General features: G+C 47.2%; 1 protein-coding gene across 1 annotated transcript in view; it reads right to left on the bottom strand.

The window, feature by feature from the left end:
* LOC138610186 (spermatid perinuclear RNA-binding protein-like) overlaps positions 1-16,103 on the bottom strand; it is a 68,490-nt gene that overhangs the window by 34,904 nt on the left and 17,483 nt on the right. Inside the window, exons 2-3 of the mRNA XM_069682896.1 lie at positions 5,585-5,722; positions 202-431 (exon numbers count right to left, since the gene is read on the bottom strand). Coding sequence (XP_069538997.1) covers positions 202-431; positions 5,585-5,587 — 233 coding nt within the window. The 5' untranslated portion in view covers positions 5,588-5,722. The remainder of the gene's footprint in view (positions 1-201; positions 432-5,584; positions 5,723-16,103) is intronic.

Genomic DNA, 16,103 nt, shown 5'->3' with positions numbered 1-16,103 from the left:
GTTTGTCGAGCTTGTTTAATCATCCAATCATCACACGTACCGACCGGATGAAGATTAACAGCCGAGCGCAGGTTTTATGAGGGGAGTGATCTGGCACAGTGCGGAGGAGACAGAAATAAACTGCAATAAATGCACATCTGCTGCAGAAGCGACCTGTAAGAACAGAGCATTTCATCATCACGGTACCAACACAGGACCTACTTCGTCTCAGCAGCCTCGCTCTCCGCCGCCTTCTCCCCGGCCTCCTGATTGGCGGAAGTCTTCCCTGAGGATTTGTTGAGGCCGTCCATCCAATCAGAGACCTTCTTGAGCGCTCCCTCCACGGTGGACACCAGCGTCTGGACCGCCTCCAGCTCCTCCGGGGTCGGGTAGATGCTGGCGTGCTTGGCCATGACGTGGCGGTCGTCGTTAGCGAACGATCGGAACGACCGCTGGGTTCAGACGAGGAGAAGAGAAGACATTTTGATTTCAGACACGTTTACAACAAATCACACGGAGACCAGGAGGAGGCTCGCAGTGAAGCTTAAGGACGTGCCGAGAGGGAACACGTCCGCTGATGGACCTAAATGGGCTTCTGCAGGAATCAAACCTGCGGCCTTTTTAACCTGTGACCTTTGAGACGCTCTGATTAACTCTTATAATCATAAATCAGCAGAACTGTCCTCCAGTTATTGAGTTTTAAAAAGACAAATTCATCGAGAGTCTGTTTTCTCAGAGGAAGGTAAAACTTTTTTCACAATATCAAATATTTTGGACAAAAAGGAAACAATGTTGGTTAGTACGAAGCTGACTCTGAAGCGTCCACGTCTCAACTGCAGCAGGGAAATTCATTTCTGTTCTGTCCTCTTGTTTCTCATGTGTCTCTGCGTGTCTGTGATCTGTCTGTGTGCAGCAGGAAATCCTGATAAGAAAAATAACGGAAAAATAATCAAAGTTGTAAAAATAAATGTGATTTCACCACCGACAAATGCACATCATCTGCTCCCTGTGCGCTTTGATCACCGCTGATTGTCAGAGGCGTTTTCCCTCCAACACAAGCAAACAAACAAACAACTGTTGTTACATTTGGGTTGTTTCTGGGGCCACGTTCAAGACAGACAACAAGTGGCCTCGATCACAGGTAAGAGAAGAGAATAAGGGTTATGTCATATTGTCGTCTGCTTATCAGGGATCTTACCAAACAAGGTGAGCATTATATCTGTCTGTTATCGAAGCAACATATAAAATAGCTCCACGTCAGTTCATCCAAATGACTGAGAAGGTGTTAGTTGTTTACCTGTGGTAGTTTCTGTCCACCTGAGTCTGTGTCCCTGTGGTGATAACACTGAAGTTTTCTGCTTAAGTTTATATTTAAGTATTTTACAGACATTCCACCAGACTCGACTGTTGTAATGAACTTTATTCTGGTATCAGCAGGCGAACATGCAATTCATTCAAAATGCTGCAGCCAGGCTTTTAACCAGCACCAAGAGAAGCGACCTCATCCCAGCGGTCCTCGCTGCCCTTCGCTGGCCCACTGTGACGTTTAGAATTGATTTTAAGATTGTAAAGCTTTAAAGGGTCAGGCTCCAGCCCTCCGTGAGCTGCTGCTAACCCTACTGAGCCTGACCGCCGCCTCAGATCTTCTGGCAGGGACCTTCTAGAGGTTCCTAAATCTCGCGCCTTTGCAGTTCAGGCCCCACAGCTGAGGAAGTCCCAGCCTGGTGATCTCAGGCAGGCGAGCTCAGTGTCGTCTTTTAAATCTCTGAAAACTCACTTTTATCGTCTGGCTTTTCTCAACGTTGGCTTTGTTTACTTGTTTACTTGTTTTTTTTATTGATGTTTGGGTTTTTATGAATATTTGGTTTTGCTTGTTTATACGATGTGCCTTGTTTTAATTGTAAAGCACTTTGTAACTTGTTTTTGAAAAGTGCTATATAAATAAAGTTATAATTATTATAATTATAATCCTTGATGGGTCAGAGGTCGTCCACTAAAAGTTATTTCCACTGACAGGCTCAGATTGCTCTTCTAAGTGTGTGACAACATGACAGAAAGGATCCCTACAGAGATAGACCTTTTTGTTACAGAGGAAGATGATTGTTTTAACCACACACAGACGTTACATCGCTCTCTGCAGACACACCAGACTCCACAGAACACAGGAGCTGCTGGTCTAACGCCGCCTCAACTGGTTAGTTAGTTTGTGTCAGAACCAACACAATACTGTTGCAATCCTTTGCCTCATCTGAGCCTGTCGATGGCAAAAACAAGAACTTTCAGTGGACCGACTGTGAGTGGGCAGAACGGTGCAGCCATCACAGCCTGTTTCTCTGCTGCAGGCTGAATCAGTCTACTGGAGCAACTGCAAAACTTTTCATACCTATAAGTCATTTAGACGTAAAATATATTAAAAAAAATACTGCTCAGGTTTAAAAATAGCAGAATCCATCTGTCCATTATCTTCTGCTTTTCCGCGGCCGGGTCACCATAGCAGCAGGCTCAGCAAGGTGACCCAGACGTCCCTCTCCCCAGCAACGTTTTCCAGCTCCTCCTGGGGGATTCTGAGGCGTTCCCAGGCCAGACGGGATATATAATCCCTCCTCTCTGGGTCTGCACCGGGGTCTCCTCCCAGTTGGACGTGCCCAGAAAACCTCCACAGGGAGGCGCCCAGGAGTCATCCTAACCAGATGCCCAAACCACCTCAGCTGGCTCCTTTCGATGCGAAGGAGAAGCGGCTCTCCTCCGAGCTCCCCCCGGATCTCCGAGCTCCTTACCCTCTCTCTAAGGCCGAGCCCAGACACCTTCCGAAGGAAACTAATTTCGGCCACTTGTATCCGCTATCTCATTCTTTCAGTCACTACCCAAAGCTTGTGACCACAGGTGAGGGTTGGAACGTAGAACAACTGGTAAATGGAAAGCTTTGCCTTCAGGCTCAGCTCCCTCTTCACCACCACGGTCCGGTACAACGCCCACATTACTGCTGATGCTGCACCGATCCGCCTGTCAATCTCACGATCCATTTTACCCTCACTCGTGACCCCGAGATAAAAAAAACAGCAGAATGACCCTTTAAAAGAAGAATTATGTCATTATGATCATCAAAGAAACAGTCGCTCGGGATAATGACAGAGAAACTAATCTGTGAACTTGCTGGCAAACAACAGGAAATAGATTTTCTTTGAGCAGACTGTTTTTAATTCGTCGCCTGGTGTTGTTTTTCTGTCACTTCCTCCTCAGACGTTCTGCAGAAACACCCGAGCTTGTTTTCGGCGTCAGACGGGCTCGTCACACGTCTGCACGATGACAGCAACACCTGAAGCGACCTGCGCTGCTGCCAATCACTGCACGGCCCAGAAACAGCCGCCGTTACTTAACATTAACATTTATGACATGTACTTAGAGACGCAGCCCGTCGCTCTGAGGGGAGAGGGGAGAGAAACGGCTGATGTGCAAAATTAGCTCGGTGCTCGTTTTAACAAGCCTGAGTGGGTCCCTCCGCCGGGCGAACATCACGCCCAGCTTTCAGTCCAAGGTCAAGCTGCCATCTCTCTCAATCATCCCCTTCCTCTTCATCTCCATCCTCCCTTTCCCCTCTTCCTCTCCTCCCTCTCTCCTCTCTCTCTCCCCGCCTGCAGCGCGTAAGCACACCCTCATTACGGTGAGTTATTTATGATCCTGCTTTAATAATTCATGGCCGCCAGTCTCCGGGGCTTGTGCTGGAGTTAGGAGGGTCATTCATCACGACCCGGCTAATCTCTGGTTGAACTGCCGGGGGCGTGCGAGGCTGTGTAACGAACATAACACACAAACGAACACACAAACATTAACAAGATCTACATGAAAGATTAAGACTCTTTACAGCCTCTACAGTGATTCTGGATCCCGGCCCGGCCTCTTTTATTTGTTACCTACGAGGCGGCTGGGAGTTCAGGCCGGCTGCAATCAGAGGATAACGATGTTCACGGCTGTAATGAATCGCACTGCAGGTCTGTCGGTGCATTTACTTAAATCTGACACAAACAGCAGAAAAGATCCGTCGCAGCTTCTTATCTCTGTGAATCATTGAGGAGGATCACGTCTGACACATGCAGGTTTTCATGCTGCGGTCTGCGGTACATGAAGGACCCTGCACGCACACAAACAAGTATGCCAGAGAACACATGATGTCAAAAAGCTTCTACAGCTGGTCACATGCTGCACAATGTAAACCAGCGTGCTTATCTGGATATTCTGACCCACAATCCTCTGCTCGACACACGTCACATCGTCTGAGCTGCCGACCTGAACATTCAACCACCGACACCGACGCATCGTCAGAAGTGGCGATGACAGATAAAAACACTGGAAACTTCTCATCCTAAATGGCCGCCATCTTGGCCACGTGGGCGGAGAAGGCGGAGACAGTGTGACGGCTCAGATGGAGGTGTGGATGGCGATTATGCACAAGCCAGTGAAAGTTGCAGCACTTGCCGAACTGAAGGCAAGTGAGCAACAAGAAGACAGACATTTAAGTGGGGGATCATATTTGTGTAGAAAGTACAGGTAAGAGAAGAAGAGGAAGAAGGAGAAGATGAAGAGGAAGAAGACAATAGCTGTGTCCCAATCCAGCGGCTGCATCCTTCGAAGGCCGTATTGGAAGGCAGACTGCGTCACTGAAGCTCGTCGAAGGCTATCCGAATTTGAAGGCTCCTTCAGATGCGGCCGACAAACGCGTCCTCCGTTCCCCCGGCTGCGAAGGATCCACCAGGTCCTTTGCGGCCCACTGTATCCCAAGATGCATTGCACGCCAAACGAAATGGCGGACTTTTAAACGGCCGAGGAATACGCTTTAAAATGTTTTTGGTCTCGAATAGCTGATGTTTAAACATGTTTAAGAAAATGAAAGTTAAATTATCTTTAAAATAATTGGTCAACTTACGCGTCGTCAGTTATGCTAGCTAGTTAGCCTGCTTGCTACCTGTTGCTAGGCGACAGGAGCGGCGTTTGGTGACGCAAGGGTAGACCAGACCGTCTCATTTCAGTTCGGCTACGCAGGTTACGAGCATCTTCTGTTGACCGCCTCCTTCGAAGGCTGCAGCCCGTGGATTGGGACAAAGCTAAAGAAGAAGAAGGTTAAGAGGAGGAAGCAGAGCAAGAGGAAGATGGAGAAGATGAGGAAGAAGCAGTCAAATGTTACTATGGTAACTTTAGATAAGTGTAAAACAGCTGTGATAGATTTGAGACAAGCTAAGGCAAGCTCCCGCTCTCTCTCTCCCTCTCTGCTCTGTCATGGCCACCGCTGCCCTGCACCAGCACTGCGCTCTTACTTTCAGCCCCACCACCGCCCAGCATCCACCTGCAGGCTCCGGCTAGGTTGAGATATCAACTCAAATCCTGCAGGGACTGTCTGTGTTTTAGTTTAGCACAAGTGATGGTGAAGAGGCCTAAAGCTGGTGAGAGCAGAACAGAGCTCGTTATCCTGCTGCATCCAAAACACCTACAATGACTTTGTTTAACAGCACGCTCCTGTTGAATTAATTTAGGTTAGGACACAAACAAAATGAAGGATTTGGAACCAAAAAGCAGCTAAACATTTTCAGCATCCAGGAGTACAGTATCTCACCATGTCCAGGCGGGAGGATGGGGGCGGAGGGGTCGTGGGAGGGGAGGGAGGGGTCTAGATGAGGACCAGGGTCCCGTCACTCGGCCTCTTCATGCAGTCGGACGTCTCTCAGCTGTCGTCCTCTCCGTCAGAGTCTCACTGCGGAGAGAAAAGAGACGATCCCACCTTCAGTTTGTCTTTCGTACACACTGAGGACGCAGGTTTGTGCGTCTGCTTCCTGTAACCTTTGTGTGTTTCCTGTTTGTTCCTCACACTGCGGGTGATTCAGGATTTAAAGCTTACTCTAATCTGCTCTGAATGAGAATCAGCTGAATGCTTCCATGTTCTGCTGCATCACCGAGGCTGACATTATAATCCTGGATGTCACATTTCATCCATTGTGCTTCATATTTTCAGAATTTTAATAATAGCAAAGATTTGTCTGCAGAACTGAAGTGAAAGACGAGAAATGACCACCTGAGAGAAGCTTTCAGAGACTTCTGGGCTCAGAGAGAACTTACTTTGTCGGTGCTTCCAGGACGTGCTGCACGGGGTCGAGGTCAGAGCTCGGTGCAGACCGGTCAACTCCTTCCACAGCAAACTGGGAGCCTCATTCCTGCACGGAGCTCTCTTTGTGCACAACGACTAAATATCAGAGCAGAACTTCACTGTCCGACCTCACAACGCTCCCTCTGCTGAAACTGCAGGCTCTCTGCTTCTGCTTTGAACGAGCGAGGCTGAGCGGACTCTGTACACGCGGCCCAGCTGAAGTCCAGTCTGGCAGGTTTTAATGTTGACAGGTGGGACGCTGCCTTCTGCTCTGTATTAACAACTTGACTCTTGACTCTAATATAGAAAGCCTTGAACCTGCATTCTTTCCAACAGCCAGCAGGGGGCGACTCCACTGCTCCTCCTCCTCTCCTGATGTATTCCCTCAGTAAACATGTACCTAATGACTTTATGGTCTCAGTCTCTAGTTTCAAGTCTTCTTCAACACAGCATGATGTGCATTTAGTCACTGATGCTCCCATTGAGAGTCACACAGAGCAGACAGAGGGGAGGGGTTAGGGCGGGGCTACCTGTGATTGAGGAGTTGTTACCACAGCGACCTGCCAACCAAGCAAGTTCAGACTCTTGTCCAAATATGGTCGCTTCTGGTTTCAGAAACAAGATGTTGATGGAAACAACTTATAAACTCAGTGGAGATCTTTTAATCATGAATCAGTCGAGCAGCTGAGACAACTTCTTGATTGTTTTCTCATTTTCTGATCGGTTTGTTTGACCAACAAAGAGAATCCTGAAGCTGTGAGCGGACGAAGCTTTGGAGCAGACTCTCACAGCTCACAGAAACCATCATGTGACCCGTCCAACACCTGTGGATGTATTTTAACCGCCCTGCCTCCTGTAAACACGTCTCTGTATGAGGCGACAGCTTTATTTATCCACAGACGCTTCGTGTTTAATTTGAGACATTTTAAAAACCGTCTTCTTCTCCTGATTCAAATTAAACTTTGATTGTGACGCTGCTGTGAAATCGTTTAAACGTTATCTGTCTGCAGACACACAGCAACACATTCATTTAATTACACACAATATATTCTCACGATTAAACGCATTAGGAGGAGCCGCTCTGCTCTGCCCACGCGGTCGCATGCTAATGAGACCAGCCCGAGCGTGTGGTGAAACATGTGGTGCTGGTGGAGGAGAGGGGACGTCCCGGGGGAGTCGGAGGGGTCGAGCTGAGCATCAATTAGATTCTCCGTCACCTTGACCTCTTTTCACTGACGGAGCTGCACATCTGCCTCGGCTCGCTCTGCAGGAACACGAGCGCGGAGTGAAACTGTGCGGAGACAAATATCAGGACAGCGTGGATCAATAAGGAACGTTTTCTGCCTTCAGAGCCGCTCGCTCCCGCTGCTTCCCCCATCTGGAACAAAAACTCCCCAAACAGCACAACTTCAAAGCGTTTACAGCAGCTCGATAAAGGAGGACGTTTTCTACGTGAGAGTCTAAAAGGCAACACATGAATGCTAACGAGCCTCATCCTCACGCTGAGAACAAGAGCAGAGACAGAGCTGTGCTCGTGATGAGACGTCACCTCTTCTCACCACGCTTCGGCTGCGTCTGTAATCAGGTTCAAACGTCTGTGATGAGGACGAGTGACCTGGTCGACTGTTAGGAGGACGACCACTTACAGATCACTTTGAGTCTCTGCATGTGTGTGGATTAATCGGAGCTGTAGGAACATGTAAAAAGATGCCATAACTGTGAGAGTGTCTCATTAGAAAGCTGCACGTGCACCATGATGTGTTCTCCCGTTAAAGTCCAGAGAGCTCGGCAGTAGGGTGTCAAAATGTTCGGTACTAAACGATATAATCACATATTTTTACGTTCGATAGAAGCGTTAAAAAAATAAATGATCTACATCAGATTTTCAACACGAAGCTGCTGCGAGCTGTAGAGAGAGCAGCTGTGGTCAAGCGACACAGACAGGAAGTGAAGAGAGCGAGCAGCAGTAATGTAAATAAAGCAGTGAAACAGAAATAAGACATTATTCTCTGATTGGTTCACAGCAGCTAAACATCAAACTAACACACCTCCGCACGACCCGCAGGAAGGGACAGGGTTTAGTTTTTATAGGCCGAAGTCGACTGTGTGCGTCTGTCTGTCACAGCGGACTGTTCTCATTCAAGACGGGTGCTAGCGGGTGCTAGCGGGTGTTAGTGGGTGTTAGCAGGTGTTAGCAGGTGTTAGCGGGTGTTAGCGGGTGTTAGCGGGTTTTTGACCAGTGGGTAAAGGGCTTTACTTTGCACTTAGATGATGAGACGTTTAATGAGCAATAGCGGGTTGGACACTCTTTAAATGTACTTGTGCACTTTAGACTAAGCGCTATATATAGTTTAAATATGGCTTAATGACTCGTTGGCTCATAGCAGGGATGTTCAAGTAATCTTGTTACCTTATGAACGAGTAATCGAGTACAAATTATTATTTTTTTACTGTTAAAAGAACCCGTCGGACACGGACCGCGCGTGTTCTGTCATGTTACTCGAATAATGACGCCAACAAAGAGTACTCGAGTACTCGTCCCGTCCCTGGCTCATAGATTTCTCCTTCACTGAGCAAACTGCAGCTCAACACAGAGTTTAAAACAGAAACTTCAATAATAGAATCAACAGAGCGTCGTGGGCGTGCAGACTGTTTCTGAACTCGTCTGATTTTCACATCCCGGATCTCTGCTTGTGTTTTGTTCTTGTTCCTTTTATCAGATCTTTATGACGAGGTACGGTGCAACTTCTAACACAGTGAAAAAGCTCCATGTGCAAACGAAGCAGAGAGCGGCAGAGAGCATGATTAGAGGAAACACTGAGGACAACAGGCCCTGAAACGTACCTGCACACAGTGTAGTGCTGCAGTTTGAACAGATTCCCCGATGTGCTCATTTTCTAATAACCTTTCATCTCCCTGAAGAGGCGAGGCGGTTAAAGCCAGATAATTAAGAATACAGCGATGACTTTTTAAGGACGTTGCCGGTGCTGCAGCGCGGCAGATGGCGAGCTCAGCGGGAGACAGAAAGACAATGCTGCTAAAAAAAAGAGTGAGAACACGTAAGCATGGATGTTTTTTTCTGCTCTCATTAAAAACAGACTTTTTGCAGCGCTCCACAGAGACACGCTGCTCTCAATGCTGCAGTGAAGGATAGAAACGCTGCGTCTTCTCCCGTTGAGTTTATTTAACCTTTAATCACATCTGCAGCCTCAGAGGGCCTCATGACATCGTTACACAACAAATGAAAACGACAAACTCGGAACAGCTTCTCATTTTACTCCAGCAAACACAAATTAACTTCATTAAACTGAGAGACGACGAATGTTTGCAGCTATTCAGTCCTGAGAGCAGATTAGTCTCCTGGCTTAGTGACGGGTTACAGATGTCGGGTTTTGTTGGAGCACTAATAGCTGCGTTTGGTTGTGACGGCTGTTATTAACAACAGAATGAGAGCGAGAGGAACACCTGCAGAACCGCTACGGCCGTGAAAGACAACAGAACCGGGTTTGGTTGGAAACGTTGTGAGAAGTCCAGTATCATATTTACCTTCCTGATTATAACTCCAATACTTGAGTTCAGGCAGGTACAAAGCGCCCCTCTGACACTACTGGGTTAAAAAAATATACTGAACACTGTGACTGACATGAAAGTCTCTGCTGACACTGCACTGTTCTTGCTTTTTACTGCCACGCCATAGTTGACCTGAAACCTGATGATTTTGGGGGTTAATTTGTTGCAGTGTTCGATCAGTACTTTGACTAACGTGCTCCTACAGCACATCTTAGCCAGTATGGGAAGATACCGCTGTTGGGATCTATAGATTCTAGGTATCGGCTGATTTATTACCCGAGTCTGATCAGGGTGCAGTAAACATCTAAAAGGATCAAATGAGAAAATGCTACATTTCTCTTTTATTGTTTTCTTGGTCAAAGAAAATATCTCATCGGCCGGACTGGTGCTGATGTTACTGTGAACTAGGGCGTCGTTAAACATCGTCATTGCACTGTGTGCCTGTGCAACAGTCACATCGCAGGACGTGCGATAGTGAAGCAAATTAAGTGAAACTAGTCAAGCAGCTACTTTATTGTTGCTCGGTGCGAAAACTCACCAGTTTCTCGTTTTCCACGACTAACCTACTATAGAAGGCGTCTGATGTCACAGCAGCTCTTTAAGAGCACGGAGAGCGCTGAGCTGCAGAGGCAGCAGGTGTGCCACCTGCCTGTAAACTGTAAACAAGCACGCGACGCCGCTGCTGTCACAGCTTATGTCGACAGGATGGTCGAGGCAGACGCCCGTTACCAGCAGCACCTCGTCCCGGTGCTGGTTAACGCTGTGGCTACAGAAACAGACTGTTCACGGAGCCGACGTGCCGAAGAAGCATATCTGAGCTTTGGTTTCACAAAGTTCCCGTCACCGAGCTGATCAAGTGTGTTTGTGTGTATGAAGAAACGTGTCGCTCCACCTGAACTCTACTTTTCATGCAGCTGTCAGAGTCTCTGAACGACGTGAGGTGAAAGGAGGAGACTTTTGTTAGTTAGAGAACTGATAATAAACAGTCTGATTGTTAACTGTTTATATGGACATAAAAACTAAAAGTTGTCGCAAAGTCAGTTTTTTCCGAGATCGTGCGGTCCGACTGTGATCCGAACATTTCACCGCGGTAACGCTCGTGCTGCTCGGTTTGGAAGCCGTGGCACTGATAGGAAGACAAGCCGTGCTGTGTAGAAGGACATTCCAGTATTTGTATTTCCAGTAGTTTGTAATGATGATTTCACAGATATAAAACGATCACTTGTTATATTTCTTCCTGTAATGAAGTCGTGCTTTGCACTGAATCTTCATGATAATAACTCCAGTGTGAACAGCAGCGTAGGCACAGGTTTGAGGGTCTTTGCAACGAGCAACTCTCAGGATACTCTCAAACACGGCAGCATATATCATCATTATTGATCAAGATAGAAACAATCAGTTCTGATCATATGTCCATATGAAGTCGTTCCCCTCTGAGTGCGCAGAGTGCGGCTGTAACAGGAGAGACGGAGGTCAGACTGCAGCCGGGCTCTCTTTCTGCTGTGATTCACTCAGAACAAAAACATCCTCCGTGTCTGCTCTCTGCCACTCCAACATCACATCCGCAGGTCATTCTACCCATAATGCTCCTCCAGCCGCTCCTGTTGCTGCCTCCACTCAGAGGAGGGGGAGATGAACAGGGAGGGGGAGGGGGAGGGGGAGGAGGAGGAGGAGGAGGAGGTGGTGTGTGTTTATTTAGGTCGTTTTCACTGCGGGAACTTTTATGAGCAGCTTCTATGTTCACACAGGGCTTCAAATAAAGCTGCACACAGTCCTGCGAGTCTGCACCAGGCGGGGAGGAAAAGAGGGAAGCCTTGTTCTCTGGTTCAAAGCTTTGTGACGAACTTCTGATCTGCCAGCGAAAAGCAAACTGACTCTCATAATAATCCAAGAGCTCGGATCACACCTCCTCCAACACCCGGGAGTTTGGCTCCAGAACGACGAAACTAAAAATACTCCCAAACACCAGGAAGCTAATGAGGAAGTGCATCAGAGTAAAGTGGAGGACTGTTACTGGATGAGAACGTGTAAATAGGACAGTAGGTGAGTGCAGGTGTTCTCTGAGAGACGATGCACGACGACCTTCAGGTAATGAGATCTACGTTTGTGCATCAGCTCATTTATTCTCAGCGTGATGCCGCCGCGCCTCGCACATTAAATATATGAAGAGTGGCCTTTATGAATGTGAACACATTCCACTGTGTGTGCACGGCTCACTGTATTAGACTCAGAGTGTGTGTGTGTGTGTGTGTGTGTGTGTGTGTGTGTGTGTGTGTGTGTGTATGTGTGTGAGTGTGTGTGTGTGTCACATTTCTGCAGAGCCAGAATATTACATGTCAGTTTATGAGCTATACTGTCAGGAGGTGATCACACTTAAAGTTTAATGTGAAACATTTCTGCATTCAAATGTCTCCAAACAACCTCAGCCGTGTGATAAACGTTGGTTCGTCTTTCATCCCAAATGTTTCCAACAACGTTCAAACCAGAGACTTCACACGATTTATCGGAGGTAACAGGTGTTTCATGTTGTCGCCTTTCTTCCAGGAAACACCAGAAGATCCGTCAACGACTGAGGAAGGAAGTCGGCAAACTGCTCACGTTGGCAGCTTTTGTATTAGAAAGAAATAACATAACATGAATAAACGTAATAACTGAACTTAAATGAGCCTAATCATGACTTCTGTGAGAGTAACGTCCCAGATGTCATCACAAAGCTCCATTGACACAGGCCGCACCGTCAGGCTGCCTCAGCGCTCTGTGCAGAAGGTTCAGACAAAGACACGACGTTCTGCCTGTAAGCCGCAGCACAGGTTTTAAAAGAGCCGAGTGGATGTGTGTGAAGGTGGGGGATCTACAGGGACAGGACAGTGTGATGCTTTAAGGACTTGTTAAGTGTGTGACCCACCAGCAGTTAGCTACGGTGGCCAACAAGGGCAACAACGGCCCAAACGACTTCCATTAGAAGAAACAAATGCAACAATGGAAAAGCACTGCAATGAAAAAAACGTGCTACAAAAAGGCAGAACAAATGCATCAACGTCAAACGTGCTGCAAATACAGAAACGATGCGAAGTCAAAGAAAACACATGCGCTGCAAATCAGTCATCACACAACGTACTCCAGGCCTGTAGGGGGCGCTCAGAGGAACAGGTTTATCACTGACGGAGGAGAGACGGAGACGAGACAGTGGATTTATTAATAATCAGACTTTGTAACATCAGATGCTGCTGGAGCGGAGTGTCTCTGTCCATGTACCTCTGCCTGCTGTGCAAAAACACAACTTCACAACATGAGCAAAGAAAGAGACGGCTCCCCATCAACAGAGAGCTTTGCTAAAGTAACCGCTGCTAAGTGTAGCTTCTGTTAGCCGTGCAGCTAGAGCTACTTCATGATGACTCTGCCTGCTATCGGGCTCCGTAGTTAGCAGCTACCTTTAAGTAAAAGAAGAAGTGAGCAGCTAACTTGCCAGTTCCCAGTGTCTCCCTCTGTTCTTTCACTGTCAGCGCTGCCCTGCACCAGTACTGTGCTCTTACTGTCAGCCCCCCCCACCACCACAGACCTCAGATTACTGCATGTAAAATAAATCTGTGAGGAGTGATGAGGTCGGAGCTGAGATGCCAAACAAGCTGTGTTCTGCGGCTGCACCTTTGTACTTATAAGGAGTATTTAATCTATGAATAGTTTTAATCTTATACCAACTACACAAAGTCGGCCACATTCACAGGTTTATTCTTCAATTATATGCTGAGAAACTTCACAAAAACACGTGTCGACCTCCAGGAAAGAAACTCTAATTGAGCTCCTGCAGCACTCCCCGGCCCCGCTGCAGGAGCAGCAAACTGTGGATGGTCTGCAGGTCTGTGCTGGAGGATGCACAGACAGAACACACTCCTCTGTCAGCTCTGCTGCTGCCTGTGTGCAGTCTGTTAGCGTTAAACACAGGAGGAGGCTGTGAGCGGAGGTCAGGAGCAGAAGAGCTTCTCCTTGTGCTCTTAATTTGACGAGCAATGTGAGTCCTGACCCGCTAACCGACCCAGCTTTCTTCCTCTGACTCACACAGCAGCTCTGCAGAACAGAGAGCAGCAGATCATCATGTACCTCGGTGCGGGTTCTTTAACCCTCAACATTACGGCTCCTCACAGCGGAGAGTTTTTTACAGCTAAACAAGTTCTGTGTGATCTCCTCGCAGAGCCGGAGCCGTCCGACTGCTGCAGAGACAACATAAACAAATACAGATGATATATAACTGAGCTAGATGCAGAGGAAGCAACACACTGCATGTTTACCTCAGTAATCTCCCAGCATGCTCGGGTGTCACGGCTGCTGAGACGTGGAAATATTCTGAGCCAAACCTAAATGCACCTTTCTGAGATTGGAACAAGAAAGAAGGTGATGTAATATTTCATTCAATTCTATATATTTAAGAGACTATCTCAAAATTCTTCCATTCTCAGCATGTTAAGCAGATTTAGATGAAGGGTCAGAGGTCAGAAAAGAACACGACAATATGCGAGAGGAAGATGTGATTTAGAAGAGGGGGAAAGGAGAGAGAAAGCTGTTATCCTGTGACTTCGTCTCCGAGCTGCAGATTTTTAACACATTTGTTTTTAGACAAAAGTGAAATCAGGTCTGTTAAAGTGATAATTGGAGACGACGGCTGCAAACATGCAGCGCCTGCGTGACTGAAGCAGGCGAAGCAAAGCAGCAGGAATGAAGGAGGAAGCTTCAGAGCAGACCGAACACATACACTTCACCTGAACAGTTTTCTTTCCCTTTGATTGCTAACTTATCGTCTCTTCTTGTTATTTCAGAATAACTCAGGACAGAAAGTCATGGAGACTTTTCTCCACTCAGTAAATGAAAATCTCTCAGTAATTCGACATTCAGAGCCTTTGAAAAAGTTTATTTTGAAGGCATAAAAAGCTGCATTTTTCTTTTCTCTGTTTCCAGTTGGAATTCATTTTGACTTTTGGGACTACAGTTCCCATCATTCTTTGGCCGTCTGTCTCGTGCCTCTCACAAGTCTGTGGCTTTTGTGTATTTATAAAAACCCTGTTCAAGTATTTTGACTTCTTTTATATTATCTCACAAATATTCTGTTGAGTCTTTTCCAAACAAGATTGTTGAGTCAAACTGTCTATACAAAACTTTCTACATGTTCAGGAATAAAAAGATGGCCGACATGACAGCTCCCCAAGCCCCCTGCTGGCTGGCTGCAGTATAGCTCATAAAGCCCGCCTCCTCCATGTGAACAGATGGGACATGAGTCAAACTATAAAATCAAAATACACATCAAATACATTTTTCTCAAACATGGTTTCTGTCGTTATAGTTAGTTCTTATCCTGCTGATTTATGTCCAAGTGTTCATTTTTCTCACAAGTTTATTTTTTGTTATTTCATGCTATAAAAAGGGGGTGTGGCCTCATGATTGACAGCTCTGTGGACAAATGGGGCTCCTGCAGCGTTCTGTTCCCGAGTAGCAGAGTAGAGGAGGAACGGCGAGAGGAGACGTAACTAACACTAACACTACAGTCACTGAACTTTCCATCAGCGTGAATATCTGCTTCAGACCGACACAAGAAGCTGTTCTGCTGCAGACTGAGCCCACCTGAGGGCTCCAACACGGCAAGGACACCTGAGGGCTCCAACACGCCAAGGACACCTGAGGGCTCCAACACGGCAAGGACACCTGAGGGCTCCAACACGCCAAGGACACCTGAGGGCTCCAACACGCCAAGGACACCTGAGGGCTCCAACACGCCAAGGACACCTGAGGGCTCCAACACGGCAAGGACACCTGAGGGCTCCAACACGCCGAGGACACCTGAGGGCTCTAACACGCCAAGGACACCTGAGGGCTCCAACACGCCAAGGACACCTGAGGGCTCCAACACACCAAGGACACCTGAGGGCTCCAACACGCCAAGGACACCTGAGGGCTCCAACATGCCAAGGACACCTGAGGGCTCCAACATGCCAAGGACACAAGGTAAAGGTGTGTGTCGGTAGGAAGGGGCGCTACGTGAAATCTCTTCCTTTATATCCTCTCTCTGGCTGCATCCCTCTGTCATCCTAATCTCTCTCCAACAACTTATCTTTTTGAACTAATGATCTGAGCTCGTATCAGATCTGAAGGTTTTTTTATGAATTTTAAGCAGATTTATGGATGTTAATCTTCACTACAGACACTGATATCACTGCAAAGACTGAGCTGCACTGATTCCAGCGCTGTGTGTGTGTGTGTGTGTGTTCTGATTGACAAGTAGGGAGTGAAATTTGATGCAATTTTTGATGCAACTTGCGTCAATCAGTCACGGAGGGTTTAAACAGGGAAACAGAAGAGAATTATTTTAATCTTTCCTGTTTTAGAGAGCGATAACGCGAGCAGACGAACCTGCCAAATGTGAACAGAAAGCTTC

This window comes from Semicossyphus pulcher, unplaced genomic scaffold (genome assembly GCF_022749685.1).
Source record: "Semicossyphus pulcher isolate SPU_LCO1_2020_fin unplaced genomic scaffold, fSemPul1.0.p SCAF_6, whole genome shotgun sequence".
Lineage (NCBI taxonomy): Eukaryota > Metazoa > Chordata > Actinopteri > Labriformes > Labridae > Semicossyphus > Semicossyphus pulcher.
The sequence above is the reverse complement of the archived record's forward strand: the minus strand, read 5'-3'. Positions and strand labels throughout refer to the sequence as shown.